The sequence below is a fragment of the Sardina pilchardus genome, chromosome 14 (genome assembly GCF_963854185.1).
Source record: "Sardina pilchardus chromosome 14, fSarPil1.1, whole genome shotgun sequence".
NCBI classification, from domain to species: Eukaryota; Metazoa; Chordata; class Actinopteri; order Clupeiformes; family Clupeidae; genus Sardina; species Sardina pilchardus.
In genome coordinates, this window is record NC_085007.1 from 29,794,412 (window position 1) to 29,812,555 (window position 18,144).

At 42.6% G+C, this 18,144-nt stretch overlaps 2 protein-coding genes across 2 annotated transcripts; one reads left to right on the forward strand and one right to left on the reverse strand.

The window, feature by feature from the left end:
• The first annotated feature begins 316 nt into the window (after positions 1-316).
• On the forward strand, positions 317-4,921 carry ccng2 (cyclin G2). The gene is made up of 8 exons (XM_062554243.1): positions 317-442; positions 1,294-1,437; positions 1,536-1,673; positions 1,919-2,169; positions 2,453-2,531; positions 2,621-2,719; positions 3,120-3,322; positions 3,979-4,921. Exons 2-8 carry the CDS (start codon positions 1,333-1,335, stop codon positions 4,103-4,105), a joined length of 1,002 nt encoding a protein of 333 aa, XP_062410227.1. The 5' UTR covers positions 317-442; positions 1,294-1,332; the 3' UTR covers positions 4,106-4,921.
• On the reverse strand, positions 1,719-16,549 carry taf1c (TATA-box binding protein associated factor, RNA polymerase I subunit C). The gene is made up of 15 exons (XM_062554242.1): positions 16,183-16,549; positions 15,538-15,643; positions 15,349-15,407; positions 15,145-15,240; positions 14,968-15,023; positions 14,465-14,712; positions 12,908-13,036; positions 12,662-12,779; positions 8,872-8,943; positions 8,120-8,255; positions 7,876-8,004; positions 7,455-7,632; positions 7,079-7,216; positions 5,515-6,939; positions 1,719-3,304 (listed from the first exon to the last, which is right to left on the reverse strand). Exons 1-14 carry the CDS (start codon positions 16,321-16,323, stop codon positions 5,537-5,539), a joined length of 3,009 nt encoding a protein of 1,002 aa, XP_062410226.1. The 5' UTR covers positions 16,324-16,549; the 3' UTR covers positions 1,719-3,304; positions 5,515-5,536.
• Positions 16,550-18,144: the final 1,595 nt, after the last annotated feature.

Here is an 18,144-nt window from a genome sequence, read left to right on the forward strand (position 1 = left end):
AATGGCCAATCGGAATTAGGGCCGATCTTGGCCAATGGTTTATCGCAAATTCAGTACATGCAGCCAATGACAGATAAGGGATTTGGGCGGACTTTTTGAACGGCGAGTTTCTGCGCTAGCTGATTCGTTCCAATAGATGTCAGTCATTACAATGATATATGCCATGGTCCCATTACGTTATGTCGAAATTAAACCGTATATTTATATTAAAGTGTTAAATATATGTTTTCCAAAGAGGGTGCACAACGCCTGTGTAGCAATCAGCAGCGATGTTTACAAGAATTTGTCATATTTAGTCAAATCGATAACATTTCCCCTGGTTAGTCAGTGGAGTGACGTAGCTCATGGGCGTGGACATGATACAACATCAACAAAAAGAAAGAGAGAAGGAAACAGACAACAGAAGAAGGTCGGACTGAAAAATGTCATATTGACATATCGGGTAATTTTTCCTTTGAGCTTCTTTCTTAAGAGACAAAAACTATAGCTTTGTTGACTAAATCTTGAATTCGATTTAGTTTTAAATATGCTTCTTAGCTCGCTATAGTTCATCTTGTTTTGAATAACGTTAACGCTACTGTATGGATGGCTCTTTAAAAGGCTCGGTAACGTTAACGTCCAGGGAAATACTCTAACGTTAAGACTAAGCTTTTGTTAGACTAAACATTCGACGATTCCCTACATACTTTCTGGATGCATCTTTATATAATTTTATTAACGTCGACTGTACAAGAAAAATATAAAGTCTTGTCGGAACGTCAGCTCAAATCGGCTTGTGTATTTCCTTCAGCATAACAGTGATAATAGCTTCGGTTGATGTCTAGCATTAACATTACTTCAGTTGTTGAACATTAACAGTTATTGTATTTCTGGAGTTGGACATGTCCAATTGTAGACTTTATTTCTACTAATGTTAACCGTTAACTGTTTCACGATCGAGCCAAGAATTCGATAAGCTATTTTTCTTCCTGTGGAGAATAGTCGAACCCCTCCCCCCGCCGTCGACGGTTTGAACTACATTTCTGTTCGTAAAAAATACTGTTGTTTCACTCGCATTGGTAATCACTGGATTGTGATTGTTTTAAGATGAAAATTCAAAATTTCTCATTTTGTTCAGTTGACTACATTTCCTACATCATATTTGTTATTGCTGTAACTGTGTCAAGAAGGCGTTAACCGACGAAATTTGACACCATATCCCAGCTGAGCAGGGGGTTGGGCAAACCTTGACCCTGTTGGTTGGGTTAGCGTTTCTAGGACGTATAAACATTTACCAACGTTCTTGTTTTGCAGTTTTAAGGTCTGGGATTTGAGATCTGAAATCAAGCTGACATGGAGGCCTTTAGACTAATGAAGGAGCTAAAGACGAATTTCGACCAGGAGATAAAATACCTTCCGAAAGAAGCTGGTCTGGCTCTGATCGAGTCGACCCAAGAGGTATTCTTTTAACAGCCTTGCTCTTATGAAATTCATTATAAAAATCTTTACATAAATGTCAAGTGAAACAAATAATACAATATTTTTTCTTTGTGCAGGATGGAAGAGGAATTTCAGCAAAATGCCGTAATGCCAAAGTGGAGGACCTCTGGAGCTTGACCAGCTTCTTTGGTTACAGCACACAGACCTTCGTCCTGGCAGTTAATCTGCTAGACAGATTTTTAGCCATAATGAGGGTAAATCAATATTCGTCATTAATTATTACACCAATAAAAGATAACGAAAAGTAAATGTGATTTAATATAGATGGGTGTTTATGTGATTCAGCTACAAAACCATTTAGCCATGACTGATTGAAAAGCAAAATGTCACTCTTCCCACATCTATACAGTTAATAAGAAACTGAAGCTTCATGTTCAGTTGTTGTGGTCATCAGTGTAATATTCCTTAATTAACAAAATATTTTTATCTTTGTTTCCAGGTCCAGCCTAAACATTTGGCCTGCATTAGCATAGGCTGTCTTCATATTGCTGCCAAAGTGGTTGAGCAGGAGTGCAACATTTCTTCCCCCCATGAACTTATCCGCATCAGCCAGAGCAAGTTCACAGCCTCAGACCTCAGCCGTATGGAGAAAATCATCTCCGAGAAGCTCAACTTCCAGTTCAAAGCCGTCACAGCCTTAACTTTTTTGCACTTGTACTACGCCATTGCGCTATCACATACCTCAGACAGGTAAGAACAACCAAATTAACTAACCAAAGTGTTACAGCAGCAGGGCATAGTTCACTAGGGATTACTATGGCACACAAGAACTGAACTTTGAACCATCAAGTGTTTATGTGGGTCAGTCTGCTGTAATAACAAGGACAAACATTTTATCATGTCACGTCTGTAACACTAGCAAGATAACATGCTATTACATCAGACAGTCTTGAGGGGAAAAAAGCTGCCTACATGTATTACTCGTAGCTGTATTAGGTTCACTGAAGGCCATTTCCCCCCTCTGTTTAAACAGGAAGGAAGTCCTGAATCAAGACAAGCTGGAGGCGCAGCTGAAAGCCTGTCTTTGCCGAATTGTCTTTTCCAAAGCTAAAGTAAGATCCCTCATCACATCACTTGTGACCCTGTGACACACTTTAGAAGGAATAACTTCATTAATCCCCATCGCTTTATCTCTTTGCAGCCGTCCGTGCTGGCGCTCTCGCTCCTCACCCTGGAGATTGAGGCCTTGCAGTCTGTTGACATGCTGGAGATTGCTCAGCGCATCCAGAGGCACTTAAAGGTTAGCAAACAAACATTTCCTTGGACAGTTGAGGGATTTGGGTCAAGCATTGGTCCCTTGACACTAATTAACCTGAGGGTTTTAGCAGTGACTTTGATACATACATCAACACATTCAACATCAGTACACACCATTCCTGCAACTGACAGGGCCCATATAGAATTAAGCATGAAAGAACCAATAAAGCAACAAGCTGATGTGAAGTTCTTAAGATTGTTTGATGACAACCAACCACCTCTCAAAAGCTCAGCCTTTTAAGGCTCAACATAGTTTCCTGCTCGGCCCAGCCAGCCAGCTATCCACTTACATATCAGCTGGCGACTGATAGCTGGGAGGGTTTAGTCTTATGTAAGTGGGTGTCCAGTGTAGTGACGTCTTGGCTGTGTACCCCCCACCCCAGATCTCAGAGTCCGAGCTGCAGCACTGGAGAGGACTTGTGGCCCAGTGCATATCAGAATACTCCTCACCGGAATGCAGCAAGCCTGATCACAAGAAGCTGGTGTGGATCGTCTCCCGACGCACTGCACAGAACCTGCACAGCAGCTACTACAGCGTCCCAGAGCTGCCAACTATCCCGGAGGGGGGCTGGGATGAGAGTGAGAGGTAAACACAAAACAGACACATAAACTTCCATGCAAAATCTGACAGACATACACTGAAACAAACAAAAAACACGATGGAAAGTGAAAATTGAACATATATTACAAGAGGGAAGAGAACAAGGAAGAAGGGACTTATTGGTAAACCCCTGATCACAGCAAAGGTTCAAAGCAAACAAAAGGAATTTTCCCTGTAAGGGACTTTTAGTCACTCCCCAAAACATGCACAGGCAACTCCTTTCAGTTTTGCTTATGGTTCAGCCTGTTGCTTAACAGTGCCTGATCAATCCAAAAATTTCCATAGTTGGTCATCTTACGTCAGAGTTAGCCAAGCCCCATCTGTTGCCATCATGTTTCCTAACACCACAGCAATGCTTACGAGAGACTAGTCACGTCTATCAACTGGAGATGCAGCTAGAGTCGAGACCTTATGTAATACGGTCGTGATGACTGGCTAAGTAAAGGCACTCATATCATTACTGATGTCTGAGGGCCAGCCCATGTGACTCAGAGAGCCAGCATTTACAGCAGGCACTGTCTACCTGTGAAAGGGCGTGTCAGTGACGCAGAGAAAAGGTGGAAAAAACCCTACTAGTCAATAGGAACAGGAGGGAGAGGCGGTTGCCATAGAACTCATGTTTTGTTTTCTGTGTTTTGCAGTGAGGACTGGTATGAAGACGTGAGCTCTGGAGAGGAAAGCCTGAGCAGCTCGTTGGGGAGCGACGCCGAGGGGCCCTACTTCCCCATGCACTACCGCTGCCAAAGCCGAAAAACCCCTACCTTCTAAATCGCTCTACACACAGTGCCTGCCTTCCACCTGAAAAATAATTACTTGTGGTTTCACACCTTTTTCTCAAGGGCATCTACCTGTGACAAATCCACCAACAGTTTGATAATTTTTCTTTTGTGTGTTATTTTTATAAACTGAAAATGTGGAGGTGCTCTGAATCGCACAAGTCTGGCAGCTAACATAACTCCTTCAAGGATGTTAAATACTTTCATGTAGCTACATCTTTTTGTTCAAAAGTATTTGATGCATGTTGGTGCAAATTGGTGCAAATTGGTCACATTCCTTGCGGTTTCAACTGTACACATCCCAAGGTACAATAGACTGTTCTAGAACAAGGACTGTTGAGTTCTGGGTGGTTTCCCAGCTCAGTGTGTACTTTGCACAGTTACCTAAAACGATTGTTATCTACGAGTGACAAGGGGAGTTTAGGGTGCCTGGAGAACTGCGTGCCTGGTCTCCCCTCGGTTGTATCAGTGCAGAGATTTCTAAATGTATGCATGGTGGTCAGACAGTTTGTTGTGTGTACATGTGTGTAAGAGAGTCTGTGTGTGTGTGTGGGTGCATTTTTGTTAACCATTATTTGCCAAGTTAGTTTAGGTCTTCATTAGCCCTACTCTGGAACTGTATGTGAAAAATAATGTATGATGACATGATGTCACACAAAAAAAACTTTAAAACTGTAAAATGTTAAAAAAGCTGTAAATTTGTATAATGTTAAAAAAATGTATAGTATGTTGTAGATATTAACTTATTTATTATTTGTTTTTGTTGGTTTCATGAAAATTCATATAAAATGCTATTTTGAAAGTGAAATGTCTGATTTTGATTCATCATCGGGGTGGTGGAAGCAGCGGCAGTCCCATTAACCTCTAAATCACTTCTCTACCTACTATATTAAGTAACAATGATATCAATAATTCTTCCCATTACAAGCTTAAATGTCCAAAAGGGAGTGAAACACAACAAACACATTTACTGACTAGAGCATTCAACTGATGAACTAAACTATTTACTCTTGACGCACTTTGTTCAGTCCAACGTAGTGATTCAAATCAAACGACATTCACAACAACAAACGCTAAAGATACAACATAATAGCCTAGCAGCTGTGGACATTGCATAAGCTGCACAGGTGCAAATGCATAGATACACAACGTGTAGTTGCTTAGCGAAATGTTTCATCACAATTTTCCTAAAATGGAAGTGGTATCACAACTTTTTTTTTTTTCAGCTTGAAGTCTGGGCCCTGATGTACAGTATGCGTGTGAGCCTTGCATTTACAACTGCATCCACACAGCTGTGTAGAATGAAACAGCCCAAACACATCCTTCAGAACCATTTTTTTTTTTTTTTTTTTAAAGAACCACAGCCATTTCACACAAAGGCTAACAAAGGATTTCACTCACCATTACAAAATCGTCGCTCTCATTAGAAACCCATGCGAGGTTTCTTTTTCTTAGGCAGGGACACCCGTGAGAGGGACACCCGGATCTGAGGGGGTCTTTGGGAGGAGGAGAAGCTGGAAAGCTGGGAGGAGGGGGCCATCACAGAGAGGGAGCTCTCCTCCAGCAAAGCCTGACCGGCCTCCTGAGAGCTGAACAGAGACTGCAACATATCCTGCTCTGTCCGTCTGGGTTTCTTCTGAGCCGGGCCCAGCATGGAAGGCCGGCTGGACTCGGCGGACAGGAAGAGCGGAGGGGATTCAGACGACGCCACAGGGGCGAACTCCTGCGCTGCTGCGGAGACGTGAGGGGTGGCGTCCTGCTGTGGCTGTGTAGACTGTGTGCTCTGGAAAAGTGGCTTCCCCAAACTGAGATCTGAGGTGATTGTGAGCTCTGGTGAGGCCGCTGCGCTTTTACTGGAACCAGCACGGCTTGCTACGTCTTCGCCCCAGTCCGAGCCCAGGTCTTGGCTAGAAAATCCAGAGAATTCCGAGTCGGACTGGTAGCTGACTGTGGAGGTGAAACTCCTGGCGAGGTACACACCGCGACGTCTCTTGGCCTTCTCCTGCCGTCGCTTCCGGCGCAGGGCCTCCCGCTTCCGCTCCTTGTTCAGGCCCAGCTTGTCCTCCCACCACTGCCTCCACCTGCCCTGCCACGCCTCACTCAGTCTCTGGCTGAGATCGTCGGTCCACTCCGAGGGCTCCAGCACTCCAGGGACAGGGGTGATGGGGAGTGGAGGCAAGTGGGTGGACGAGTGGACAACAATCTCCCCCCTGCTCATGCTCTTCCTCAGGTCCTGCTGCACACTCTGGGATCTAGGCTCCCCAAGTGGGTCGCTCTGAAGATCAACATAGACGCCCATGTCTCTGGTGTATTTTGTACAATGTGAGAAGTGTGACTTCGGGGCTGGCAAACTATCAAGACCGGAAAGCCACTTACTCCACTCGCTAAGTACTTCCTTGTTAAGCGGCAACCGGGTGCGTGGGAGACTGGCGGCTGTAACAGGGGGCTGGACAGCTGGGCCTAAAGATTGGGTAGGTAGCTGACCACATTCATTCTCCAAATCTGAAGCGGAAAGATGTTCTGCGCTGACATTGGCTACCACCTCAAAACCACCAAAAGACCTCTGGCTAGGGACGGAATCTTCATCTGAGAAATCACTAGATACAGGAGGTATTAATCGGTCTACTCCCTTCTCCGCCTCCTCCTGCCTTTCAGAGAACGGAGAGGAATCCTCTGCACCCTCCTCCGCCTCCTGCCTTTCAGAGGGCGGAGAGGAATCCTCTGCAGGGCCTTCCGAGCACAGCCCCAGGGTCTGGTAGAACACGTCTCCGGCCACAGTGAGCTGCAACACACACAGATGCTGGCTGCTCTGGATGGCTGTCAGGCCTGTGAGAAAGATACAGCAGTCAAGACATCAAAGTGGGGAGACAGAGGCACAAAGGCAATAGAGAACATGTGCATTAATTCATTCTCTTCACTTGGGTTTGGGAAGCAAAGAGTCCTTTCAATGATCTACAGTTCTTACCAGCAGCTGGCAGAGACAACCTCTCCTGAGCGGTCTGGTTTCTGTGAGGTAGTCTGACAGGCAGGTGGGGCAGAGTCTCACTAGGGCTGAGTAGTTTCTGAAGTGGACCTCGGGCTACACAGGCTTCTTCACAGCCACCTAAAACCATATTCAAATTCAGTATTCCCATGCACTGACAGGAAGTCACTAAAACCAGGAAGTGTTTGACTGCTCATAGTAAATGAAGATGATCGACAGATAGACAAAAGTTAACAAGATTTTGTCAACTAAGGACAATGAAAGTAGTCAGTGTTACCACATGTTATTCCAACAGCTCATCTACTCTACTAAAAGCGAGCAGCCACACGGGCAACTGTAGCCACTGATAGATACAGACCTGAGTACTGCAGCATTATTATCTCCTGGGTCTTCTGAGAGCCCAACAGCAGCTGGTTATTCCTCTGAGGTGAAGCTCCAGCCAAGACATGCGCAAACATGGGAGGGCTCTCCATGAAGTGGTCCCATGTCAGCATGGGCACAGATGGCATACGCTCATCCATTATGTATGCTGAATACTAACAGAGGAATACACAGAACTAAATCAATCAGTCATGTTTTTATGATTATCTAAAAATCAACTACCAGGACTTCCATTCAAATGTTGCTTTAGTAACTGATCAGGATTATCAGATTCAAAATCAGCCATTTTTAATCCAGGACACTTGAAACTAATAGTACATGGATTGAACTTCCTTGCCGTATAGAGTGTGGCGAGAGCTATATTCGACATAAAAGCACTAAAAAACTGTGGAATTCACCTGTGTGGTAACAAGATGGTGGTAGGCATGTACCTCACTGAGGTACTGGGACATGATTATTCTCTCCCCTCGCTTGGCCTCAGATACCTTGCCAATGCGGAATAAGGTGTAACTTTGATTTTCATGAGCCTGGAAACAAAAGGAGCAGGATTTATTAGCAGTACGGCGATGGGTCAGATTAGAAGATCGTTTGATTGAGGACCAAGTATTTGGACCTCAGACCAATTAACAGGTTGAGGCTCACCCTGAAGTCTGTAAGGTCAGCTCCCGTTCGGTCAGTGTAGACCATGACTCTAGGGTGTGCAGAGAACTCACACCACCTCCATGTGGACTTTGCATTGAAGTAGAGATTAGAGTCCTCCTCTCTGACTTTGGTCAGTCTGTTGGGAAGATAAACAAAGCTCAGAATTTTCTCAAGCCAACAGGAACCAAACTAAATTTTGGCAAAACACTCAACTGTTTCAAGTCTTCCTCGGGTCATAAAGTCGTGATTAAAGTACAGATATGAACTGGCTCTGAGTATCTGTATGGTGGGCCTTTTCAGATAGCTTTCTCAGTGTCGCTTGAGTATGAACACACTGACATGTTTTTGCAGGCAACACACACAGCCTCTGAACAAACATTATGTACACTTCTGAACAACAGAGTGGGTGCCAGCAAGTTAGTCTATTTTTTATCCTTGACAATGTTCAACATCTATCATCACAGCCTGAGTGATGGTTACAGGGGAGTGAGAGTCTGTTGAAATGAGGGATGTATTTTAAGGACTTAAATATCTACCATGTCCAACCAGCCATATTTTTCTATTGACCCTTTTTTTTGTACAAAAGCATGTTGTTTGTAACCACATATCTACACCTCCACTGCAAAATGTCAGGCATAATCGCAATGAGACCTGTGGCGATAACACAGGCATATCAACTAATGAACAGCACAGAACTTCCTGTGACGAGCAGTGAAACTGTACACATAGTGCTGAGAGCTGTTGTGTCTCACCCTTTTCCCACAGTCCAGAGATACACTGCTCCACTCTCACTGGCTACCAGCAGCTCTTTTGATACATGGGGGCTGAAAAAGAGCAATCGTTTTTTTAATATTCACTCATACAACAATCATACAGCAAATGCAGGCAAACCAGAACCAAGTCCTGACACATCAGCTGAAACATCAAAACTAGTCGGCAACCTTCCAATCCAGTAAAGCAAAAAAAGTGCTGCGCTTTCAGCTACTCATCATGTTGCAATTCCTGAGTAACAGTAGCCTTCGTGCCCTACATTTTGGGCTGAAGTCTGGCCCAGTTGCACACTAACCTGCTCCTGCTCAGAGGCCTGAAAGGCTGGTTCTAGTTAGTCAAACATGCCATAGAGGCATGTTCCCCCTCCCTGGAGACTAAGCCCAATAGGGCCAAACTGAACATGTTCCAGCTGCACTCAACACCACAATTCCTCTCTAATAAGACATATGTGTTGCACATCTGCTGCAAGATCTGCTTTCACGGCTTCTCCCAGAGTATTTTACGACTGACTTTACATATCTGCACACCTATGGTAAGCAGTAGGCTGTTTTACAAGATTTAACACTCATCCATTTTATTTAGGATCAGATTAAGACTCAACACTCAACACTCAACACTCAACACTCAACACTCAACACTCAACACTCAACACTCAACACTCAACACTCAACACTCAACACTGCAATGCCCCCCCCCCCCCTCCCCAAACAGCATAACCGGCTATTTGGAATTCCAAACTTACCCGGCTCTTACACTACTCCCCTCCAAGTATTTGCAACGGACATTATGTTAATGAGCTCGTGTCTGAACAAAGCGAAGAAAATGCAAAGACTCTGTTCATGTGCGTGCTCAACCAGGTTCAACCACACGGAGATTCTGACATCATCTCAGTATCGTCTCTGAATCACCTGAAGGGACGGACTTCCATTTCACAAAGCTCCGCATATGCTACGGAGGATGTGTTTGAAAGCAGCTAATATTGTATCGGTGTTATGTTCATACTTTGCAGTAAAACATGCATATTTAGTTTATTATTGCGCTTCTCAACTGTAAGGAGACCATGAGAGCAAATATTCTTTAGTGCTGCTTTAAGTAAATTAGGAAAGCAAATTAGGTAAAAGGGTATACGGTAATTCCTTTATTGTGGGTGAATCTAGCTAGTTTGTCTTAAGGTGCTTCTAACATTAAGTCATTAACACATATTTTAACAATTTGCAACAATTTTGCAATTCTGATTTAATATGAATGTCAAGCATTTTCCATCACAGCGACTAAGGTTGATGGATTCAGGTGACACTACATTTGGTGGCATTTCTCTAGTGTTTCTGGTCAAGTTACTGTGACATCCTTTCAAACTACTCATTATGTTTAAAATATGCAAATGAGTTGTTGTAAAACTCATGTTAGGGAGGCTCAGAGACATTTTTGTAGACCTGTAAGGCAAGTTTCTAGGTGCACATACCTGGAGGTTATACTATTAGTGGTATGTTCTTTAACTAAAGGCGTGTTCAAGACTGAAACACAGGGGAATGTTTGTAGAACTGCCTTGTTCCTCATTTCTATTACCAGTTTAAATAGCAGAACCAGAAAACCCACACACAAAACATTTTTTAAAAGTTCTAAAAGAACACAATCGCCAGTAATCTAATGCCAAATTTGATAATTTAGCTTTAGGTTCAACATGCCACAGAAGCTTCATAATACACCCCTCTGGGATAGAATTCAAGTAGACTTGCACTGCTTTGAAAGCTCAGTAACAGTTCCTAGTTATATAGCTCCATAGCCTACAGTTAGCATCTGGATTTGATGGGAGAAGGCACAAAACCATGGCATGTTCAGTACATTGCTTGCAGGGTTTCCCGCAGCGCTTTCCTGCTAAGGCGGCCGCCTTAACAACACAGGGCTGCCGCCTTAACTAGCGTCTTCAATAAATAAATAAATAAATAAATAAATATATTATGTATAGTGATATTCGCCGTATTACTCTGACATGTTTTCTCCCTGTCATTCCAAACCGTAGCCGCTAGTCTCCCTTCTCTGTAGAACGCATAAAAAAAGAAACATTTTCAAATCGAGTTGGCACAGGCGACGCGCTCATTCAGCATGAGTATTTGATATCAGGTGCCAATGCCACGCATATCTCAGAGTGACTGCGAACACAAATAGCCTAAACCTAGCTAGATTTGACGACTCTCACAGGAATGGTTCTCCGTTGAATCTACCAAATGTATGGGATGAGCGGCATAACACTTTTGAGCGCTGTATCTTTTTTTTTTTTTTTATCACTCGTCTATGAATGCATAGCCCACTGCATCTTGTAATTTGTTGTGACAAACACTTGTGCCATCCAGCCTACAGCTAACAACAACTTGTGACAGCTATTCATTTACGTGTTGTAAAATACTGAAATTGTCTGAGGTTTACACAGGCTAGGTTAAACTTCAAACTGTAGCCTCTTGTCTCCCATGCCAGTTTCATTCATCCCGACCGGGCGGGACGGGAACACACGTTTCGGTGTGGCTGAAATAACTCCTGAATGTTTTTGTTCAGAGCTGAACATGCAACTGTAGGCTATTTGACAGGTGACAGATTTGGTTGTTAGTGACAAAATATTAGCGTTCAATGCGGTACATTCTCGCTAATTATGTTTTAAAAAGCATTAAAAACGTTCTGGCTCTCTTAGGCTATATGAGCAACAGGCACGCACAATATACAGCTTCAATCAAAGAATTGCAGCTTTAGGCTACTAAATCACAATTCACTAACTTTACCATACAGTCGCAATGTTACATTTTCATACAGTTTCATCTTTATTTCATGGTATATTCTAAAATATCCACCATTACAAATATTCTTGGTTTTAATAGAATATTATTATATTGACTGGCTTTAAAATATATCCTATGGTGCTATGCTGAGCAGTGCAAAGGTTTTGAAAGATACAAAAGGCCCTGTATTGGAGTTGTAAACTTACACTTTTAAGGTATAATATTGTCTAAATTGTGTTAATGATGTTTAATTGGTTGCTGATACAGTTAAATCTGATACAATGAATGTGAAATCCAGGTATATTGCTGTCATTAGTGTCAAAATTCAACATTTTCAATATTAATGAAATGCTGACAGCCTACTAAATTTTTACTTCAGCTGACCTCCTTGTCTTCAAGTAAATCAGAAAAGAAGTTATTTAGACAAGTGTGTGCTAGACTGCTCCTGTAGCCAACAATCCCCTCTCTACCCTTTGGGAATTGAACTGTTATATGATCCTTGGTGATGTAAATTATGAAAGCCCCTTTCTTTGGTTGGTCTTGATGCGGCCTTGACTCCTTTAAGACTCAGACTTGCTTCCTAAAAGACTCGGTTGTTGTCACTCGGTCTCGGCTGCAGTTAAAACAACGGTCTCGACTCGACCCCCCCCCCGCCCCCCCTCCCCATCGTAGGGCAGTGGCGGCGATGCGGCGGGGACGCTACGGCGACGCCCCCTTCCCCATGACAGACACCACCTTAACTAACACATTTTCTGGGGGAAACCCTGGCTTGGCATGTTTTTACTTTGTCATTGTGGAGAATTGGGCGTGTATTGATTAGGGAAATAAATGAAGTTCAACATTTAACTACCACAATCTAAGAAACTTTTGCATGCTCTGCGACATTATAAGACACACACACACAACACAACACAATTATAGTTTGCATGTTTGGGGTGTTTCATAGCATTCAAACCCTCAATGTGCAGTGTCAAACTTTACATGTACACAGATACCAACGCACCTTACAACCAGGCATGTAGCTGGCTCCTTCGTCTGAATAACCTCGAGGGTTCGTGGGCTCGTAGCATCACCAACTAGCCAAGCACCACAGAAGTGGTCTGAACGCACCCCTACATAAACTGGGAGACACATATGCAGGCACCTTTACACAACAAAAAAAAGATATGTACATTCTCTTAGTGCAGATTCTAAAAGACTATTTGATCATCAATGCAGCAGCCACACAAGGACATGAGACCTCTCTTACCAGCCTCCTGTAGGGTCCCCGTGCTGACTTGCCTGATGGGGCCATTCAGGTCAAAGGAAAAGGGCCGACCTCTTAGCTTTAGCTGTGGCGGTCCAGCCCCGCTTGACTTCAGCTCCACCTTGTGGAAGTCTTTCCAAAATATAGTTAAGGATTCTGTTTTTTTATTTTTTTTTTTTAAATGTCGAACAGCCAGCATGTCAGGGAAGCAACAATAACAATAGTTAAATAAGGAGACGATCTACTGAAAATGTAAAATAGCATTCAGTGTTTCCCACAGATTGGAAGGCAATGTGTGGTGGTTGCCCCATGCATCGCTTTTTTATCGCTCTCCTTTCATATAATGTAAATTATGTTTTTAACAAGATGCAAAGCTTGTCTTTATTTGAAGCACACACATTATGTAATTATTTACATTCTATATAATATACTGACATTTCTGGTATTCATAACAGCAAACTTTATGCAGATTATAGCCTACTATTCATATTACAACTCCACTTCTTAAATTCAGCTGTCTGGTTGAAGCCTCAAAATATTGTAAACAAAGTAGCAGGCTAAGCTTATCATACTCTACTGGTTGGACTGTTCAGTTTCCCCACATGTGTTTAAGTTTCAAGGTAAGCTAATACTTTTTCTCCTTGGGACAGACCCATTAAGTCTTGGAGTTGAAAATATTGGTATTGAGATGGTCAGTCAACTTGAATGCAAGAGTTTTAATCAAATACCTGCAGCATAGCCTACTAATGATGCTAACCGAATTTGACAGTAATTTAGCTAGTTCTGTGCGTCAATGCGTTCACGATTGTGAATGTTTTATTTGGATTAAATATGCATGTCGATGGCGGGTGTCCATTGAGCGCGCACGAGAGCCGGCCAAGGAGAATGAGTTTACTTCTACTGTTTGGTAATTTAGTTGCACGCATAGTCTACAAAAGTTGCGGGAGAACTTTATGCTTCTACCCGAGCAGCGTCAGGTTCATCAGTGCGACCACCGACCACGCTTCCAGGGATGATCTTGTTGGTTTTCATGGAGATAGACGCGGTGTGCGCGGAGGTGATGGGCTGTGTGTGCCTGTGTGTGTGTATGAGAGAAAGACGCGTGAGTGACAGAGAGGAAGCGCAAGGAAAGGAAATTCACCTTAACGAATGCTGCGCGTTTTTCAATAGCGTTTCAATAGCGCACAATAAATAAATAAATAAAAAATAACGAAACGCAATATGTGGCGGCCGGTGCTGAATCTGTGGCGCACCGCCACAAATTTGTCTATGTGTGGGAAACACTGGCATTGGCATTTTGGTCAGACTTACTAACAAACTTACATTTCTCTCAAACTGTAGCCAGTTTCAAACCACCTTAGACACTATTCTACATGATGAGTCACGAGAACTTCCGATTCTATTCAGATTTAAATCTCTTAGCTTCATTAATTTGATGTTTATCAATAAATAAGGTACAAATAGAAGACTTCTAGAAATAATATGGACAAATATGAACAATATCCAAACAAAGTAAACCCCTGAAACCACATTACTTCTGCTCCACAAAAGAAAGGATACTGAGTGTTTGGAGGCCTGGATTACTGGGATAGATGAGACTGACCTCTTGAGGGTCGTTTGAATCTGGGAAGGAAATGCAGCTCAGAGCGCCCCCTGTTGCTAGCTCTTGGAGCTCCTCCTGCTCTCTCTGATGCACCAGCTCCTCATGAAGCAGCTCAGCCAGGAGAGGAGGAGGAATGTCATGGATGTCATGCCCAAAAATATTGTCATAACACTGAGTCCTCTTCCGCGTAGTTGATATAGGGCATCTACAATAAATCAATAAATCTGTTAACCTACTATACATATTTTGGGTTTGCGGTGAGTATGACATGAGCCTGCAAGTGTGTACTAAACCTGAGAACATCTGACCAGGATGACGCATAGCACATCTGGCCCATACCAAATAATGCCAACATCGTAGAATTAATCATACTGCAGTGACTTTACTATTCAATACCCTTTTGCTGAATTTTAAAACATCTGCATTTCCTTAAAATAATAGAGATACAAAGGGGTCTTACGTAGTATAATTCAGTTCCCTCAAAACATTCTTTCTCCACCGCAGGAATTCATGTGACTGCACAACAGAAAGACACACACAGTATGCATTATCAGTTTATCACCCCCTTAGATATAACAAATAATGATAGAAACCAGAGCTTTACAGTGCAAGCTGACATATCAGATCACTCTCTCACCTGTCCATGTCTCTTTTCAGGATAAAAGGACTCTAAAAGAAGGTGGCTCATTGTTTGAAAGGCATATGTGGAATGATCCTGGTAAAAATTCTGCATCTATGAAATAAAAAAAAAATATTCTTGGATAGCGCCACATCAAATGATAAAAACAGGTAGAAAACAATTTCTACAAACAACATTTTTTAATATCAATTTTGAACTTACATGTTTATGGAAGTCCATAGGCTCGGTTTTAGAGTGGAGGCCAGATGAGTAGATATGAGCTAGAGTAGGAACATACATTTTGCGTGTTAATATCTATTTTAGTACATATAGTACATATTTTAGTACATATAGTACATATTTAGTTCAAATACACAGCATTTGTTGAAAAACAAAAGCGATTTCGTTTACCTTCGCTAGGTGGCAACAGAGGCAATACAAGCTGCTGTGTGGCCGACCACCGCTCTCCCTTGACTTCATTTTGCGCCTGCCATTGTACAGACTGATGATCCTCACGCTATTGGAAATCAAATTGCTTAATATTATTCTACAGCGTTACACAATATACAAATACAAGTGTCAACGTTACTGAAAATGCCATATTGGCCCACAAATATTTGTAACAGCGTGGGAATAACGTCAACTTTGATCCTCATAGCCCCCCAGGAGTTAACCTGTTGTAGTTAGTGGGGTGTCATAACTCAAACTTTTACGTTATGCTGTGATAACTTGCAAAACCACTGCACTTGCCACACTATTATTAAAATCAAAATTCTGAATGAAATAGACTCTGGGCGAGTACTCATTATCAACATAGCGTTGGCGCAGGTATCATGTGCAAGGGTTTTGGGCAGCGAAAATGAACACGCTTTTAACGCCAACGTTGTCAAAAGTGTGCGGTAATAGCGACGACTCTACCGTCATGCATATATTGTAACCACTTCGAAAACGGTAACCTGATTTAGACATAACGTCGACGACGTTAAAGCCATCTAACGTTGGGCAGGCTAGAACACGCAAGTTGATGTTCAGAGTTGCACCTTTGGTTGCACTTACCCCGATCACATGGTTGTAAAATCTCCAGCCTCCTACATTTCCACCACGTTTACCCTCAGGAGGACCGTCGTTGAAAAAACGATTGAATAGTTGGCCGGGGAAATCGTTGTCCATGCCGGTGTTTGTAAAAACGCAGCTCATTTGACTGGCCTAGCCACCATGCGGGACAAGTCAGGACATGTCGTTCCTCGGCATCCACACGTTGATATTACCGTGACTAGATCTGCAGCCTGTATGTCAAACTGTTAAGAATCCTCGTTTATAATTCGTTTTGTGTTGAAATTAGCCTTACCTCTACCTCCATAACTACTTTCACAAACAGAAAATGCATGCGGTTAACACATCCTGCCTCACCGCGTGGCTCCTGTAAATTTACCGCGACAACACACAAGACAGGGTGGGGCATACACAAGAGTTCCGCATCTGTCAACTAACTAGCGCGTATCATTGGCGGAAAATGACTTACGTCATATATTTCAAAGTAGTCTGTCCAATCAGGTCGGCACATTTTACCAACGTTCTTCATACAAACATGGCGTCATGCACACAGCTGATGAAGAAAACGTTGCTCTCGTCAAGTTGAAACCATGGTTGAAACCAAGAACACCAGCTGACATGTCCCTGCTATGTTCAGCCGAGACTGTTGCGACTAAGTGTGTTAAGTAAACAATTATAAGAAACTGAACACAGAACTTTACATTTGTCTCAGTGGAAAAGGAAAAGCCACAGGTGATTATAATTTTAAAATGACCGCCAGTCCAAATAAATCATGCTTGTCAATTTCTCTCCATCTCATATAGGCCTACTCCATCCCCTACTTCTGTGCATGTAAAGGATCCTGTGTGCATAGTGCGTGTTTGTTTGGGGTTTTTTGCGTCTACTTTCTGTGTTTGTGTGTGTGTGTGTGTGTGTGTGTATGTGTGTGTGTGTGTGTATGTGTGTGCCTTTTATTATTAGTCATTTTTTTTAATTAAGGCATTAAGATCAATTGTCAAATGATTATTTTATATTCCTGTTTTAGCATGGTATCAAATACATATGCTCCTCAGTGTATATATACATATAAAAAGCCCTAAATTGAGTTTGTTTTTATAAAGTCACTTGTATTCTACCATTATTTTGTTACAATGTGTTATCTAATATATTTAAATAATACAGTGTTTTTAAGTCAGGTGCTCCTTCCTGGGAGAGAAAAATGGGCCGCCTGTTCAGGTAACGTGGGCCAGCAACGTCTGTGTTATTCTGTGATTGGGCCCCTATCTAAAGCAAAAATGAGGGCGGTAGTTTTCAGGCTGCCTTAGCAGCATGAATCAAATTGAGCGCAAGGCAGCATGGGAACACCCAGGCTAGGGGTATTCATATCTCTTCCTAGGTAGGAAGAGATCTGGTTAGATCTGTAGATTTATCATTTTCCTGCAATATTTTGATTGCTCCAGCTCCTGTATTTCCATGGTATTCTTTCTATGTACTGTATCTCTTGCTAGTACTGTACATATATTGCTCTTATTCTCTGTTTGCCTTTCAAGCTGTCTTTGCTCATGAATTTAAAGCTGTTGATTGATTCTATTCAATTGAATTACTTCAATTCAAGTAAAAATGAGTTTAGAAAAACAATACAACATTCCACCAGTTATTGATAGGAAATATCCCATTTCTTGCAATATGTTTTATTGACTAACCATACAATTTTGAGTGAAAGAAATAAAATCACTGAAAAAACATTGTTATCCATCAGTGTCACGGTTAGGGGTTTGGGTTTTGGGGTTTTGTACTTTTAGTTTGTTTGTAAGAGGAGTGGTCGACCGAAGAGGAGTGGTGGACTGGGGACAAGTGGTCGACTGAGGACGAGTGGTCAGTGGAGGATGAGTGTTCCCAAGTCCTGGCTCTCCAGTGCCGCCGGTTCCGGCCCCGCGCTCTCCAGTGCCGCCTGTTCCAGCCCCGCGCTCTGCTCCGCCAGTTCCA

What these genes read in the sequence shown, in the direction of transcription:
- ccng2 (XM_062554243.1), top strand. Translation starts at nt 1,333, where the DNA reads ATGGAGGCCTTTAGACTAATGAAGGAGCTAAAGACGAATTTCGACCAG. An exon ending in TTGTCTTTTCCAAAGCTAAA is followed by an intron (nt 2,532 to 2,620) that starts GTAAGATCCCTC and finishes ATCTCTTTGCAG; the next exon opens with CCGTCCGTGCTGGCGCTCTC. An exon ending in GGCTGGGATGAGAGTGAGAG is followed by an intron (nt 3,323 to 3,978) that starts GTAAACACAAAA and finishes TGTGTTTTGCAG; the next exon opens with TGAGGACTGGTATGAAGACG.
- taf1c (XM_062554242.1), bottom strand. Translation starts at nt 16,323, where the DNA reads ATGAGCTGCGTTTTTACAAACACCGGCATGGACAACGATTTCCCCGGC. An exon ending in ACCATCTTGTTACCACACAG is followed by an intron (nt 7,633 to 7,875) that starts GTGAATTCCACA and finishes TTCCTCTGTTAG; the next exon opens with TATTCAGCATACATAATGGA. An exon ending in GTTGTCTCTGCCAGCTGCTG is followed by an intron (nt 6,940 to 7,078) that starts GTAAGAACTGTA and finishes TCTTTCTCACAG; the next exon opens with GCCTGACAGCCATCCAGAGC.